At 42.0% G+C, this 17,528-nt stretch overlaps 2 protein-coding genes across 2 annotated transcripts in view; both read right to left on the reverse strand.

The window, feature by feature from the left end:
* Positions 1-2,457, reverse strand: part of CENPI (centromere protein I) — an 80,115-nt gene extending 77,658 nt beyond the window's left edge. The window contains exons 1-2 of the mRNA XM_023732380.1: positions 2,393-2,457; positions 789-988 (exon numbers count right to left, since the gene is read on the reverse strand). Of these exons, the coding sequence (XP_023588148.1) occupies positions 789-975 (187 nt within the window). The 5' untranslated portion in view covers positions 976-988; positions 2,393-2,457. The remainder of the gene's footprint in view (positions 1-788; positions 989-2,392) is intronic.
* A 4,384-nt stretch (positions 2,458-6,841) lies between these two features.
* Positions 6,842-17,287, reverse strand: TMEM35A (transmembrane protein 35A). Its single transcript, XM_004377534.1, has 2 exons — positions 17,168-17,287; positions 6,842-7,225 (listed from the first exon to the last, which is right to left on the reverse strand). Exons 1-2 carry the CDS (start codon positions 17,285-17,287, stop codon positions 6,842-6,844), a joined length of 504 nt encoding a protein of 167 aa, XP_004377591.1.
* Positions 17,288-17,528: the final 241 nt, after the last annotated feature.

Consider the following 17,528-nt stretch of genomic DNA (forward strand, 5'->3'; position numbering starts at 1 on the left):
AACCAATGTCATAAAACAATATGTGTACTACTGTTTCATGAGAAACTATTTGTTCTGTAAGCCTTCACCTGAAGTACAATAAAAAAAAAAAGACCAGACTTACCAGACTAATAGAGACTAGAGAAACCCCTGAGACCATCGCCCTAAGATACCTTTTTAACCTGGAACTGAACCCACTCCCGGGGATGGATGAAAACGGGGCAGGCGGGGTGAAAATGGTGAGAATGCTGACACATTATGGGGATTGTAACCAATGTCACAGAACAGTTTGTGTATGAATTGTTGAATGGGAATCTAATTTGCTGTGTAAACTTTCACTGAAAACAATAAAATATTCCAAAAAAAAAAAATCTTTAAGCTAACTACTAACTAAAATCATTGGCTTAGACTATAAGCTGTTTCAATTCTAGGGCAGTGGTTCCCAAACTTGGCTGTACATCGGAATCATCTAGGGGACATATAAAAAATCCCAATGCCCAGGTTGCATCCCATACAAATAAAATCAGAACGTCTAGGAGTGGATACCAGGTATCAGTATCTTTTAAAGATTCTCGAGTGATCCCAACAGGCAGAGAAGTTTGGGAACCACTCTACTAGGACCATGCTTTACTGTTGTGTCTCTAGTACCTAGAATATTGATATGTAGTAAGTGCTCAATAAACGCCTATTAAATAAACAAAAGCATAAATGAACAAAAATATGCTTTCTTTTAAAAACCTTTTAAAAGCTTGAAATTCTAGAATATTTTTTAGAAATAAGACTTTCATAAAGGATATAATCACTGTTACCTTTCTCAAAGTATCTCAGTGCTATTTGGAAAGTGTCTTCTGCATGTTCATAATCTTCCTCTGGACTGTTTTGTCCACGTTTCAAGAAGCTCTCGGAGTAGCTTGGCTTCTCTTTTATTTGGTCTGACAGACTACCTCGAGAAGTCCTCCTTTGGGCCTGTGAGTTAACTCTTTTTCGAGCTGACATTACTGCATATGTTCTATACAGAAACAAGCATAAAGTTACCATTAATCAGTCAAATATTCCCTTTTTTCTCCACAAAGACAGGTACCATACCTGCCTGTATTCCCAGCATTTAGTATAGCACCTACCATTCAACAGGCACAAATAAATTGACAACAATCCACGCAACAAAATTTATAGGTTAACTTTCTCAGAAAGCCCTTGACCTAAATAGAAGTAGAGAGAAACAACTCTCTAAGGTAACATTCATCAACTGAACTGGCCTTGTGGGTAAAAAAAAAAACAGTAAGAGTACAGGCAACACAGCAAGTTCATTCTTTTAAAATGGCTTTATCATACAAGTAAGCCTAAAAATAATCCAGCTCATGAACTCAGTCTTATTTTCTCCACTTACTATTTTTCTCCACTCCTCGATTCTGCTTTTAATCTTTATGCATCCCACTTTGGCAGTGCTAAAACTACATAGTTTAAAAGCCAAGTAGGTGGCCAAACTAAGGATTTTCAAGACAGAAACATTACCCATTTATTCATTCACTTATTCAATAAATAATTACTGAATATCAAAGATTAGGCTGGACTATAAAACATAAAATAAAATAATAATAATTACTGAACATCAACTATATGCTAAGCACAGTTCTAAGTACCAGGCATGAAATACTGAAACACTCAAGGTCCCTATTCTCATGAAAGCAAATAAATAAGGAAATTAACTAATAATGAATATAAAAAACACAGTGATGTGATAGAAATAGGGTGGGGGTGGAGGGGCTACTTTGGAATAAGAGGTCAGAGAAAGCCTCTCTGAGGTGACCTTTAAGCTGAGATCTGAATGCCAAGAAGGAACCAACCATGTGAAAATCTGGTGGAAGAGTATTCATGGAGAAGAGCACCGTGTGCTACGACCTTAAAACAAGAAAGAGCTTTGCGTGTTACAGAAACAGCAGCAACACCAGTGTGGGGAGGAGTGGCAGGAAAGAAGTAAAGGGTGGTGGGAAAGGTAGCCACCGACTAGATCATATTGGGAATTGCAAGCCAGAGTAAGGAGTTTGGATTTTAAGTGTCATGGGAAGGGGGTGGGGAGGAGCTAGGAAGGGGAGGGATACCATCTGATTTATGTTTTAAGATTGTAGCTGCTGTGTAAAAAACAGAATGTTGGGATCAAGGAGTGGAAACAGACAATTAAAGGGCTCTTGCAGAAGTCCAGAAGAGAGATGGCTGTAGTGTGAACTAGGCTTAAGGTGTAGCGGTGGAAAAGGTGGAACATTAATGAATTCAAGATATGTTCTGGAAGGAGACTGGACAGGACGTGATAAAAGAACTGGATGTAGGGAAAAGGAAAGAGAGAGGAACCAAGAATGACTTCTAAAGTTTTGGCTTACGATGGGAAAAATTAAGGGAATGGTCGAATTAGACTTACCCAATCCCACCTTAGAACAGATGAGGTCACAGCAGGCGAGCAATGTTATGTCCAACCCAGTGGGAGGGTCCAGGTTCCAAGCTGTTTTTTAGCGGCCTATGGCAAGAAGGGTCGCTATGAGTCGGGATCGACTGGATCGCAACGGTCTGGTTTTTTTTTTTTTTTTTTTTTTGTTATGGTGTTTCTATTTGTTTGAGCTGTGTAGTTAATGTTTTGATTTTGGCAAGAAGGGAGCCCTGGTGGCGCAGTGGTTAAGAGCTCGGCTGCTAACCAAAAGCTCGGCAGTTCGAATCCACCAGCAGCTCCTTGGAAATCCTATTGGGCAGTTCTACTCTATCCTGCAGGGTCGCTATGAGTCTGAATCGAACCATCCGCAACAGGTATGGCAAGAAGAGCTGGCGAGCAGCTTCTGACCCCATCCCTCCGAACGTCCCATTGCTTCTCAAGTATCCATTTCACGGCCTGCCCCAGCGGGGGGCGAACTTGGCCACAACCACTGGCCCACTGAGCAGATTCCTGGGCTGGGGGAGAAACCGACCTCAGCGACACCTTTCAGGGTAGTCCCGTTAGCAGAAATTAGGAGATCCCCTTTGCTCTCGGGGCTGCAATTTCACGCGGTGTTTCAAAGTACCTCACCTGGCACTCTCTTTTGCCCCACAGTGTCCGCTGCCCTGAAGCCGCCACACCAGTTCAAATACGCGTGCCCCACCCCGCGCATGCGCCTTCTGACAAACACAGGCGGCGACAAGGCGGAGGGGCGCGCTCTACTGAAGCCTGATTGGTTGGGTTTCCGCTCTTTGGCGCGGGGCGGCGCGCGCGCGCGAATGCTGTCGTAGACCCGATTACTGAATGCGACTGGCTCCACCCGCCCCAGCCTGCGGGCTCGCGGCTCGTGGGCCGTTGTAGCTGGAGTTAGCTGATTGGCTGGCGTTTCCGCTGTTCTTCTGTTGCTCGCATTGTCGTAAAACGGAGCTGTTAGTGTCTTGATTCTTAAAATTAACATGATAAATTATAGTAATCATTTTGCCCAGATTGACCCCTAATGTCAGGATTTTGAAGCTGTAGGAAAATATGAAACTGCAAACTTCACAATGAAGTCTGCTTCTGCTCTGCTAGCTGGGTCTGTGACCTCTGAGGCAGTTACTTTCCCTATGTGAAGATAATGATTGGGAGGAAAAGAATGGTTGGGTCTGCCCTCCTTTTACCGAGGTTGGGTATGGATATCCTCCAAGGTCTGCGAGAAACATGTGTCTTAAGTCAGATGTTGTGGCATCTTGCAAGCAGCAGGCAATGAACAGAAAAATTCCTGACCTTGAGGAATCAACTGACACTAAAGAAACCGGCTAAAACAGCAACAATGGCTAAACTTGGTCCCTAATTTAATCTCTTATTGGAGTAGGAATCGGAGAGGAAAGATAGAAATTTAATGACTTTTACTAAATTTAGTGAGGGCCAAAACATGCCTATAAACTGTGGGCAAAACTGTAGAGGAGAATTTTGCAATCTTAGGGAGAGTGAAAGAAAAGAATAAGACATCTTTGATTTTTGGAGCCCCGGTGGCGCGGTGGTTGACAGTTCGTCGGCTAACCAAAAGATTGGCAGTTCAAATCCACCAGCCGCTCCTTGGAAACCCTATGGGGCAGTTCTACTGTGTCCTATAGGTTCGCCATGAGTCGGAATCAACTTGACGGCAACGGGTATTTTGATTTTAAGGGGTTTCTCTTATCCACGAAACCAAAAATTAACTGTTAAAAAGGCCTGACGCAAACTGCAGGAGTTTTGACTTTTTTTTTCCCACCAGAAACTGCTCTGTAGCATTGTAAATTTGTCTTTTCCGACTAGAAAAGGGTAGTCATTAACAAACCCATTACCTTGTGATTTAATAAAGACTCTGCCCTTCTTTGATTTGAATTTCGAAAGATCTCATAGCTACAAATGGGTAAAAGGCCAAGTTCTCAGCACTTCTTAAAGTTAAATCAGTAACCATTAAGTACTTGGTCACTATGGAAGCTTGTATTCATTAAGAAAAAATATATTTGAGCTTCTGTGAAATCTCCAATCCTCTGAACGTTCTTTTTCTTCATATCCAACATACAGGGGAGACTGGTGCTCCTCCGATTTGCAAATTGTTTATTAAATCATGAAACAATCAAATATTATTGTTCTGAGCTAACTCAAAGGTTTATTTTTAACAATTGTAACTAGCCTACTTTGAGCCACTTGTTTTTAGAAACGAAAATTTCTCTCTGTATGCATGTAGAATGACGGCTCGGCATAAACCTTATGGTTCAATTTCCTTGAGTCTTGATGATTTTTAACAGGCGAGATGAAAAACCAAAGATTAAACTGATGTATTTGAAAAAGCCTAAGGAAGAAATGATTGTTTAGCAAATCTCACATTTACATGGTTTTCAGAGTACTTTCCTATACTCTTAATCATGCATGAAAATTGAGACAATGTTGACCCTACAAATATTTCAACAATAGCTGTTCTTCGTCATCTAGTAAAACAAACTTTCTCTAGAGTCGTTTTCCACAGTTTAATCATGTCATAGATTCAAAGAAATGTCAAATAGAAAGGATTTTAAGGTTTCAACCCCCTCCTTTTTTGTCAGTGATGAAACTGGGACCCTGAGTGGTGAAATAACTTATCTAATGTGATGTTTGTGGCAGTGCAAGTGTAACTTGTGCCACTTTGAGGACACATATGTCGTGAGACAGTGGTTCGCTTTAATGTACCTGCAATTTTTTTCTGAAATTATTTCTCTACCTTCCCTTGGCGTCAGTCACCTTCCCTTGGCGTCAGTCACCTAATGAAACAGAACTCCTCAAACCTAGAAATTGCATTGAGATCCCAAATCTATGGCTTTTCTGTCTTATGTAATGACATCACAGAAGCGTGGGAAATTTAAATAAGATTAAAAAGTTGCTAACCTCATTAGCATGTTAGGTGATTATTTTTCCCTTCTCTTTTCCTCCCTCACCCAGACTTAAAGAGAGAGAGACAGCCTGAATCCCTTGATATGACCCTTTCTTTCCAGATATTCAGTATTTGTCCAGACACTTTCCTCCAAATTTCAAAAATTTTTATTTTGAAAGAATGAGAGAAATAAAACAGAGAGGTATCAATTACTGAGAACAATGACATTGAAGAAAATACAATAATTCGTACTCTCCCCACACACACACCCCCACCCCTTTCCCCATCCCTGGCACAATAATATTGAAACCATCAAAGCACATCTAACAAGGTGAAGCAGCAGTATGTAATGAAGAAAGCAAATATTCATACTGCTCAATCCAACTAACCCTTATCAAATGTCCTTCCCCCAGCAGAACTCCACCCACCGGAATGATAAAGAGGTGTAGAGAAGAAAACCCTGGGGGTGATTTGGAATTCTGCTTACACTAGCGAAGAGTCAGTGAAGAATCAATAATAGTGAATCTGTTTGGCAGGGAAACACTGAACATAGCTCCTCTATCAAATTTCAGATGATTCAAGAGAACAGCAAGGGTTTGAGATTCACAGACTTCTAACAGGACTTAATCCCTGCTCCCTCAACCGCAAAGGGGAGCAGCTGTCAAATCCTGGTTAGCTGCTGAGAATAGTGGAAGTGAGGCAGCTTTTGGCTTCAGAACATCTGAAAAAGATGTATGGTGACAAGTTTACTGCTTCAGTTTCAAACTTTAAGTAAAGGGGCTTAGTAGCTTGGGCTTGGACAAAGGCAAGGTGAAACTTCTTATTTTATCACGAAAAGAATTAGAGTATCTATTGACTGCATGTATCCCTTGTTTTAATTAAACTTAATATGGGGCATTTAAAATTTAAATCACGTGATGTAGAGCCTGATTAATTTTACATATAACTCATTGTCTCAAATTGAGGGAACTTTTTCCTAAAGTGGTGAGTTTAAGTTTTCAGCATTATCTATTGAGGGATTTTCCCTCCATAGGAATACATCACTTATTTTGCACCAGAAGTAAATAGGGTTCTCTTTGTAGGAGGCTTATTTTATTCTGCCTTTGCTGGAATCATTCTATAAAGGGAAGGATACCTGTGCAGGATTAGTTTAAGACCAGTGCCTTCTCATCCACACGTGCGTGTGTACACACACAGTAGTTAAATACACATTCCCACACATCATCTTACAGTCACATGCTTGCTGGAGTCCATCTCACAAATACACTTCAGTAGTAACGGTTACACATTTACATGCAGCAAGATGTGAGAGTTGCCCCAGAGTGATTAAAAGTGGTGCACATATGTCTATGTGGGGGAGGTCATTTTATGGTATAGATGTACACAAGCCAATAGGGTCATTAACTTGCAGATTATATTTTTCCCTTTCCCCCAAGATAGATAAATCAAATGAGAAACACACACTGACATCTTCCTGGGTGTCATGGAGGCAACTGCCTGGAAGGTCCATTTTTTGCACTTCCATTTTCCTATGACACCTTCATTTTGCCCTGAGGAGCCTTCTCATATAAGGAGGGCTGCTCCTCAGCATTCCCCGGCAAGGGCTTTTTCTCAGAAGACCGGTCTTCAGGCTTGCGGGCAATCAGCAGGCGGCAGGTGAGCAGGATTCCAAACACCAGGGCATGAGCATAGCGTTTTAGAGGATCACCCACCAGCTGGTGGAAGAAGAGCACAGCTAACACCAGCAAGAGTAGGAAAAAGTTGGCCACATCTTTGGGACGCCCGGGCACAAGGGTCATGACGATGCCGCAGGCCACCTCAAGAACTCCAATGCTTTTGCGGAGAAGAATGGAATTGATCCCCATTTTCTTCAGCAGAGGAAGGGCTCGCACATAGCTCTTGTAAGCACGTTTCTAGAGTGGGAATGCCATAAGACAATCACTGCATTAACCATGATTTGAACATTAGAATGAAGAAAACACAATCAATATCCTTCTTCCCCATCATTCCCCTTCCACATCAGCCAAGGGTGTTCACATTTCTTTACTGTGCCCCCTAAATAAAAAAGCCTTGTAACTAAAATAAGATAAAAGCAAGCAATCTCCTGAGATCCCTGTGACTTAAGCCTTAGTAACAACACCAAAGGGGTAAGGCAGAGAATTTGCATAGTTTAAAATTTGTTTCTAATTATCACATTTTCCAGTGCCTGCCTTGTCCAAACCTGGGTGCATATGAATACCAGCCAAATTGAAACAGGCCAGGCACAGTACATAAAGCCTCACTAATTTGGACATCCCTAATTTGGAATTTGTGATAATTCAGACAAGAGCTGAGCTGAAGTTTACATTTGTGGAATCTATAAAAAACAATTTTTAAGTGTTTGATAAGCAAATACAAAAATGTATGCAAATGTTATACCCATTGTACCCATTGCTGTCGAGTCGATTCCAACTCATAGCAAATGTTAGCCCCTTATATTTTTTTTTAACTATAGTAAGACAAAATCATTCTCATGTTCATTAAGGTAAACCCCCAGACCTCTACAAGACACTACCCCGGTTAGTCTAGTTCAAGTTCATTAATTTTAATTCAAGAAAAATTTATTGAACGCCGACTATGTGTTATGCATTGGAGATACAGAGATGAATAAGACAGGGTCAAGAAGCATGTTTAGTGTTATATAATAGAGGTATGCACAAGGTCTAATGGTAGTCCAAAGGGAGACATCATAGGATAAAGGTGCAAGTTACTGGATATATTACAAAGTAAAAGAATTATATGGCATTTAGAGTAACAGATAAATCATATTTTTCACTGTTTCAGATTGGCCTGATCCTCATTTTGAAGCAAACTGATGAGATTTTAACAAGTCTCATTGGGTTGTTCACTGCTTTGTTTTCATTATGTATCCATTCATTCATTCAATGGTAGGCATTGTACTAGGTGCTCTGGATACAGATATCAGTTGGTCAAAGGCCCTGCCTTCCTGAAGCTTGAAGTTTATAAGGGAAAGAACCAATATTAAATACATAAGTGCAAAATAAGTGTTATGGGTGCTAGATAAAATTATGTAGTGGGTACAGCAGAGGCACACCAGAGGGAGTATGGTCAAATCTCCCTAGATGAAGGCTGAGAAAATCTAGAGTGAAATCTGAAAAGATTACGGGTGTTTGCAAGATCAATAAGGGAGGGAAGCACATTGCAAGTATAAGCAGCTGGATGAGCGAAGGTCCTGAAGCACGAAATAGACTGGTGTATTGACAACACTGCCACAGTTCAGCATAGGTTGGGAAGGATGAGAAATCAGATAGGAGAGGTAGCTATGAATCAGATTACAGACAACTAGGTATACTGTGCTATCAAGCTGGACTTTATCTTCTAAGCAAGGAAAGCAATATAATCAATTTGCTTTTTAGGAAGTTTCCTCTGGAAATAGTGTGGAGGATGGATTGGGAGAGGCATGCCTAGAAGCAAGGAGACCAGGTGAGAGACCTGGACTAGAGTAATCACAGTGAGGATGAAGGGAAGGGGACAGAGTTAAGGATACTTTGAACGCCAAATCAATAGAACTTGGCATTTTGTTGGATGTAGACACTGAGGGGAAGGAAGGAGTCAAGAAAGATTCTCTCAGGTCTCTAGTTTAGGTGCCTGAGCAGATAGCTGTTACCATTCTCCAAGTTTGGGAATCAGCAGAGGTTGAAGGGCAGGGAGCAAAGGGGAATAAGAAATTTAATTTGGGTTTTTTTGAGTTGAAGTGTCTACGAGACATCTAAATTGAGATGTCTGGTAGGCAGCTTAGTAAGAGGGATATGGGCTAAAGATACAGACTGTATAGTCATCAGTATACAATACGAGAGTGGACAAGATTGCCCAGGGAGAGTAGTACAGTGAGAAAAAATGTGTGACAGAACATTTAAGCAATGAAGAGAGGAAAAGGAATCCACAAAGCAGACAGAAGAAAGTAGGAGGAAAACCAGAAGAGATGGGGCCATGGAGGCTAAGAAGAGTTTCAAGAAGGGAGTAGTCAAAAGCACCATATGCAAGACAAGTATTATAAGAATCAGGCAGAAAGCCAACTCGCCCTCCCAGAGCATCTAGCACTTAGAATAGAGTTCTACACACTCTAGATTTGGAACAAATGTTAAGTCATTTTTTTTCTCACTTCTGGACAAGTGAATGCACCTTTATTTCATGGATTAATTATCATGAGTGGCACAAAATAATCCTCTCTGATGACTGTTAAAAGACTGATGTTCTAGTGAAAAAAGCATAGGTTTTAGATTCAAACAGACTTGATTTCAAATCCCAGCTCTACCACTTTACAGTTGGGCGTCCATTGGCAAATTATTTAAACCGAGACTCAGTTTCCTGAGAAGGGCAGGGACTTGGTTGAGATGAGTGAGGCTACTTGCCTTGGGTGCAAAATTTAAGGGAATGCCAAAAAACTCATTAATCATAAATAATATCCCGGATGAACAAAATATCAAAATTTTAAATAAAGGCAGGATCTGCCCCCACACTTGCACGACCCCACCTCCCTCTCCTCTCCTGCGTCTCTCTAATCTCTGCCCTGTCAGATCTCCACTTAATTTAAAACTTCACCTCTCCTTAATCCCTACTCTGTTCCTGAGCACATAAGAAATACAAAGCGTTAGTCATTCTTCCTCCCTCTTCCCATTTTAGGGTAAAACTATGGATTTTCAGAGTGAAATTTGGAGAAATGTTGACCAATAGGTGGAGTGTAGCCCTGAGGCTGAACTGAACCAAACTCATGCAAAGCTGAGCTGAGGGTTAGGAAACCTGGTGACGGAAAGAAACCTGCCCCTTTCCTCTCATTATTAACCTAGAGACCATCTGCCAGCTCCCCCCCTCCCCGTCCCCCCATCCCCCCCGCCCCGCACACTGGCGATGCTAGCGGGACGGGGTGGGGTGGGGCATTAGGGAAAGTTATCTAGACCCAGGAGACTTCCTTAATACTTTTAAGTAAGGACCATTTCTAATTAACAACACAAACCTTCCCATGAGGCAATTCCTAAATACTTAAGTGTAAGCTTCTGACATAATGAACACAGGAGGCAAGATGAGTTTCTAGCAGTCATTTCTGAGCCAAGATTTCCAGATGCTGGCTGATTTGCTTCTGGAAATGCTCCTTTTTTTTTTTTTTTTTTGGCTAGGGCTAACCACCAACCGAGGAGCCCTGGTGGTGCAGTGGGTTAAGTGCTCGGCTGCCAGCCAAAAGGTTGGTGGTTTGAACCCACCAGGCGCTCCGCAGGGGAAAGATGTGGCAGTCTGCTTCCATAAAGATTTCCAGCCTTGGAAACCCTGTGGGGGCAGTTCTGCCCTATCCTATAGCATCTCTACGAGTCAGAATCTACTTGAAGGCAACAAATGAGTTTTAACCACTCAACATTCAAGAACAGATACTTATCTATACTACAGTGGAATCTGTAGCGCTAAGGCCAAATTCTAGGTCTTTATTAAATCAAGTTCTTATGATTTCAGTGGTGTTTTTTTCTATTTGGTATAACTGCATATTACTTGTTCTCAGTTGTTTAGCTAACCTCTAAAACTGCAGCTGTGGATATTTTTATACAGCTGTAGCCTCTTTCTTTCCTCCTTTTCTCAAGAGGAAACGGCACGTGGATAAGCCATTTCATCAAATCTTTGGTTCAAAGCTCAGTAGGTACAGATAACATCTATTATCCAGGATTCCAGACAGGGAATATTTAGTTTGTTAGAGATGGGGCTAAGCTTAGATGGCTCTTGACATTATAGGAAACCCTTTAATTTTTTTCCTCTTTGGAGTAGAACGGGGACATCAAAAGAATCCTACTGTTGCCAAACCCCATCATTAAGCTTGGTCTAAAACCAGAAAAACCAAACTGTTACTGTCAAGTCAATTCCAACTCATAGCAACCCTGTAGGACAGAGCAGAACTGCCCCATAGGATTTCCAAGTAGCAGCTGATGGATTCGAACTGCTGACCTTTTGGTTAGCAATCGAGCTCTTAACCACTGTGCAACCAGGGCTCCAAGCTTGGTCTAGGCCATTCCAATTCTGACACATATCTTGAGACTATAGCAACTAGTCTCTAAAGACCATGATTGTACTGATCATAAGAGTAAAGAGAGTTGACTGACTCACTCCCAAAAGGCTCTTGCATTTCACATTGTTAAGTCTGCTTCCTCTCCATCGCAATGATCCAGACCCTGTGCCATAGTTTCCTTATAGGGGAAGGAAGCAGGAAAGACAAGGGTTCAGCCAAATGTTCCAAACCCCTTCAACAAAAGGCAATCATCCAGCTGTATTCTTGGACTGGGACTCTTAAAATAAGCTAAATGCCAATTTTAGTTTTGCCCCTACATTGCTTGGAGAAAGTTACTAATAGCTTATTACCTCAGTTTCTCTTTGTATGAATTAAAAGCACATTTTGGAGAATCAAAGAAGCATAGTGACATATCATGAATCGAGGGTCACACAAACATTTTATCATTAATGAACCACATGATTATAAATCCATAGGTTTGAAAGCCACAGTAATTATTTTAATGATAATAGTAATGAATCCAGCAGGTCCATTCTTGTGGTATGAGACGTGATTCAGACATGAGTCAAAAGCTTATGGAGCCTTTCTTCAGTCATACCTTTTTTCTTTTTGTTATTTATTCTTCACAACATTCCAGGGTCCATGATATCATATCAATGACATTAAACATAAACAGCTCAAAACCATATAATGATATTCACCTTCAGTTACAATTAATAACTAACCCAAGCCACTAACAGGACAAAATGGGAACAGAGGGCAAATAGTCAGGTCCATTATGTCCGCTAGCTCACATACATCAAGTGGGTAAGAGAAAAAATAATTTGGCTAATATACTGTATAATTCCACTTATGTAAAGTTCACAAATGGGCAAAACTAACCTATGATATTAGAAGTCAGGATAGTAATTACCCTTGCGGGTGATGAGACAGATTTCTGGGGTGCTGGTCATGTTCTGTTTCTTGATATAGGTGCTGGTTACATGGGAATACTCTGAAAATTCATTGAGCTATACACTTATGTTATGTGCACGTTTTAATATGTGTGCTTATACTTCATTAAAATCTATAGATATAAAAAATAAAAGCAGAATAGGGCACTGACAAAAGCATACTTGGACTAAAAAAACTCAGCCTAGTTGCTATCTTTGACCATAAAATCTACATAAGTGCTGCAAAATTTACTGACTCAAGTGTGATTTTCCTGAATCTCCGTAGGAAAAAAAAAACTGCATGTCAATCATAGATCCTTTTTTTTAATGGAATAGAAGCCACAGAATATTTAATTGCCAAATATTTATGTGAATGATAGACATCTTTTAAGTAATTCTGCTTTTCACTAACATATAATGCCCACCTGAAGAGGAAGTTGGCAAGCCTGGTTTTACTAACTGAAGTGGCTCTTTCCCAGACTGCATCCTAGGGCAGAAGAGTCTGACTTCTACTGTCAATCAAAGGTTGCTCTGAAACAGTTTTTGGCCAAACTGAGAGACCACAGGCTCTCTGGCATAAACCCCAATGTATAGTTTCACTTGTGATGGCTAACCGTGTGAAACAAGCAAAATCACTTCACATCTCAAGGTCTCAGTTTCCTTTCTGACGGGATAACCATACTGTTCCACCTCAGAGAGCAAGCAGTTCTAAGCATCAGTGAATTACCGTCTTATTACCCAGTTGGAAAGCAATAAGTATCAGTGATCGGAAGCAAGAAAGATTACCTATAAACATTAAATAAATTGCCCAAACATATCAGGGGTGTTTCCCATGGTTACACAAACAGGAGGGCATTTAACTACAGGTAAACAGATCAATCAAATCAACAAACCTTTACTATGTGCCATGAGGAGATGGAAAGAAGCAGAGACTTTTCCAGTTGTCCTTAGGGCCAAAATCATTGTGACAGGATTTTGGTGTTTTCTTACCATTTCATATGTGACCCCCTGTACATACAGGATGAAACCACTGCTACAAAGAGTATGAATACCAAATTTAAAGTCAGCCATTCATATGTTCCCAGTCACTACAAAGAAAACTACTTAGCAGCACTTGTAAGCGCTGTCTCCCAATTTCAAGTAAATTCATAATGACGTTTAGCTAAGGGAGTGGTTTGTCATGGTGAATTCACATGGGATTTAGAGTACTGTACTCTATAATGACACTTCAGATCTGGAGGAGATATGGGACAACATATGCCAAATAGGCTATCCAGAGATGCTTCTGGAGGTTCTGCACAGGATCCACTGGGCTAATTCCATAGCAGCAAGTGAGAATTCTTCAATATTAGCTGATTGCAAAAAATTCTGTTCACCAGGGTTCATGAGAATAGCATCTTGCTCTTCTAAATGCCTGATTTCATTCCCTTTAACTATACATTCAAATTAGGCAGGAAACCATCACATAAAACAGAATCAATTATCATCATCACCTCACCAAAAGCATTTCTTGAACACTCACTGTATGCAAACACTGTACCAGATGCTTTCATATGTTATCTCAGTTAATAGTCACAACAACCATCTGAGGTATGTATTATTATCCCCATTTTACAGATAAGGAAACTGAGACACCAAGAGTGCCAGGACTCAAACACAAGGATATATGACTCCAAAGCCTGTGCTCTTTCTACTACATTTTCCTGGCTTCCCCACTAGAGACAGGAAAGAAATACGTAGTCATTTAGCTGGTTGGTTTTCAGCAGCAATTCTCCATAGAGGAGATCACATCTAAGCATAACACTATTGTTTCTAGAACAAGAAAAAAAAAAAGTCAGAAAAGCAAGGAAAAAAAAATCTAAATTTGAAAAATCAGTTTCAAAGTAAAACAAAACCCTCAAAATATGGATTGGTGTAGTTGAACTGGTACAGAAAAGGAGCAAGAATGTTCCAGATATTTTCAAGTATCAATTGTGGGTTCTGCCATCCAGAAAAAACAGTTGAAACCATTAATTATCCCTCTACTGTGAATACTGAATCATGGACTTGGTTTCTAACTCTGCCCCAACAAGAGCTTACCCTATGATCTTGGGTAAGTCATTAAACTTGCTCTGTTTCAGTTTATCCATCAGTAAAATAAGAATAACTAATCAAATAAATCTACCTCACAGAGATGTTTTAAAGAAAAACTAATCTTAAAACAACAACAGCAGTAACACTTTGACATCTTATAAGAAAAGCCACTGCAGTCAATACATGACTAACCCCATCAATGCAGAGTAATCAGTCCTAAATGAAGACAGAAAGTCCCAGATAATCATCCAAGCTGATCTAGGGTTAGGGTTCTGAAGGTCTGTGGCCACCTTCTAGAAGAAAAAAAAAAAGCTCCTGAACTACATAATCGAGAACCAACCAGAGAAATCTAAAGGGTGGTAAGCAGCCAAAACAATGCTAAAATGACTCATTCATTCACCCATCCATTCAACAAATATATATTGAGCACCTTCTTTGTACGACAGCTGCATTTCCCCCCTTTCCTATGGATTCAAGAATAAAGCTGAACCAAGCCCAGGGACCATGCAGTGTGGCCAATTCCAGCCTGTGGCCCAATGCACAATGCAGGAGGGGATCCTGGAAAAGGGCAGTCTGAAAATTCTCTTCAAGCCTTACGTCACCGTGACGTCTCCCTTTCCAGTTAGATATAGTCCTTCCATTCCCTCCAGATGCCCTGAAGCACAGAAGCATGCACACACACACACACACACACACACACACACACACACAATGGTTCTGTACTGATGTATTAGATTACATTTATTTAAATATGTCCCTTTGTATGATATGAAATCTTCATATTTGTTTCTTCTGCCTTTCATGAGACTATAAGAGATAGCTCCACTCCTGAGGAAAAAGCCTACTGTAAACCCATTTGTAGCCAGTCTTCTTGTGAGTTCCTGCCAAGCTGCTAGGAAGCTTCCCCGTGACTCCATCTTAGTTGGATTACCTGCAGAGCCTAACACTGTCCTTAGGGTGCAGCTTGGGGAGCCTCTAAAGCAGTTGAGAAGGGTCTGGGGAGCAGGGAGTATACTGAAGCAGGATACTCTGTCCCTAAGGAAAGGGAAAGCTAAAAAATACCTATGGTGCACACACACACACACACACACACACACACACACACACACACACAAATGCATAAGCATAAGTATACATGAAAAGTAAAGAAAAGCAAGAGCATATTAATTTGTTTATATTCTGTCTATAATATCCAACTACTACCACCAAGATAAAAATATAGTGGCATTTCCCCTCCACCTTGTCTCTCTGCCCCCACCCTCTTCAAACACTTCGGCAGCTTCTGTTGCCCCACCCTCCACTGCCCTCCCCAGTGCAGGCTGTCTTGGATACTCATTTTGACCTGATTTCAATTCCATCTGGTCAAACATGCTGGGAGGAGGGGAGTGGAGAAGGAAAAGCACATTAGGATTTGCCACTGGCGATAGAGCTGGGCCCATGAGTCCCAGCCACCCTACCCCTACCCCAGGGGTGATCCTGTGGTGAGGGAAACATAGAAAGCATCAGCTCAGACCCTGAGACAAAAGCCAGAGCTGCCTGCTAAAATTTTCTGAGCATCTACAATTTGCCAGTCTCTGCCCATTTGCAGCTCATGTTGAGGGGCCCTGGAAGGCTCCACAGTGGGCTCCAGGAGAGCTATCTATTCCTCTCAATGTGTGGGGCTATTCCTCCCTGCCTGGGCCCTAACAGGAGTCCCTCTTGCCTCTTATTCTCCTTCTGTTCCTCTCCTAAGCTCCTTTCCTTCTTGACCTTGAGAGCCCAGTTATGGGCTCCCTCCCATTACTGGCAGTCTGGCAAAGGCAGTGAGAAGCAGGTTCCCTTGAGCTGGGGCAGGGAAAAGAAGAGACAAAGTGACAGGGGGCGAAGCGAGAGACAGAAAGTGCTGGAAACATCCCTTGCCATCTCCTAGTACTCCACAGCATAAGAGCAAGTCCTCATCGCGCCCAAATGAGGCGAGCAGCCCAGCCCCCAGGTTGCAGAGGAAATGTTTTGGCCAGTCACCTTTGGTGATTCCAACTCTGCAGAGGGGAAAACCTGCAGAGGGTTTGGCCTTGGGCATCTACAGGAGGCAAGGTGGGGATTACAGACTAGTTTGTAGGAGAGAAAAGGCAGATTTTGCAGGTTTTGTAAATTAACCAAAAAAAAAAAAAAAATCCAGCCCTCCCTTGAGAGATGGATTTGAAAAAGCAGGCACTCAGTGACCTTTATTTGGGCCAAGACTGCTTTGTCTTAAGGATACAGATACATACCCAGGTGGCTAAAGAAATACTATCAACTCTGGGCAAGGATAAGGAATACCTAGCCAGCCCCTAAAAACTGCAGGGTTTTGTAGCCCAGTTTCCAGCTTTTTCCCTCCTTCCCCTTTGTTCTTCCCCAACATAAATAAACTCTCCAGCTTGTTAAACTCTTAGCTCCAAGGAAAGGAATCGGACTCGCAGACTGGTTGCCCAGACTTTGGGCGTGTGCTGGAAGGAGGGAAGGGTTCTTGCCAATGACAGGTGCTACACAAGTCTCAGCCCTCTGGTTTACCGGGGATAGGGTAAGGGGAGGGGGTCCTCGCTGGGCAGCCCCTCCCCCAACTGGCATTCAGTGGCTCCAGAACAGTTGCTCCCGGCATAGCCCACAAATGCAATCGCTCTTGCCCAGCTGCTCCCGCAAGCGGCAAAGTTGTTGGGGAGAAGGGAGGGGTCCGGGGTGGGGGTAAGGGTTAAGGGAATGGGATCGCAGAACGAGAAGGAAAGAAGGGGAGAGGTGCTCGCAAGCCTTTGGGGGTGCGCCTCTCATCACCCATTAGCTTTACTTACCATCTCACTGTAGGCATCCTTGCTAAGCCTGGGGGTTAACTTGATAGTCCCCATGAAAACAAAAAATAGTCCCAGGGCCATTGAGAGGGCCACGATAGTTACGGTTCTGGGGGATGCCATAGGGTCACCAAGGCAGGTCCTAACTAACCCTTCTGCTTTGCGCACCCTGTCTGTCTAAGGCGCAGGCAGTCAGCACAGGGAGAACGGGAGAACGCTGCGGAGGCTGCAGGCAGCTAGAATGACAAAGGGAGAGGAGGGAGCTCTAGAGAAAAATTGAGAGAGACAACCTCTCACTACAACAATCGCTGGGTCCTAATGCCCTACCCTTGCTCCTCAGTGGCCAAAAGCACAGTCTCGAAGT

This window comes from Trichechus manatus, unplaced genomic scaffold, assembly GCF_000243295.1.
Source record: "Trichechus manatus latirostris isolate Lorelei unplaced genomic scaffold, TriManLat1.0 scaffold00051, whole genome shotgun sequence".
In the NCBI taxonomy this organism is placed as follows: Eukaryota; Metazoa; Chordata; class Mammalia; order Sirenia; family Trichechidae; genus Trichechus; species Trichechus manatus.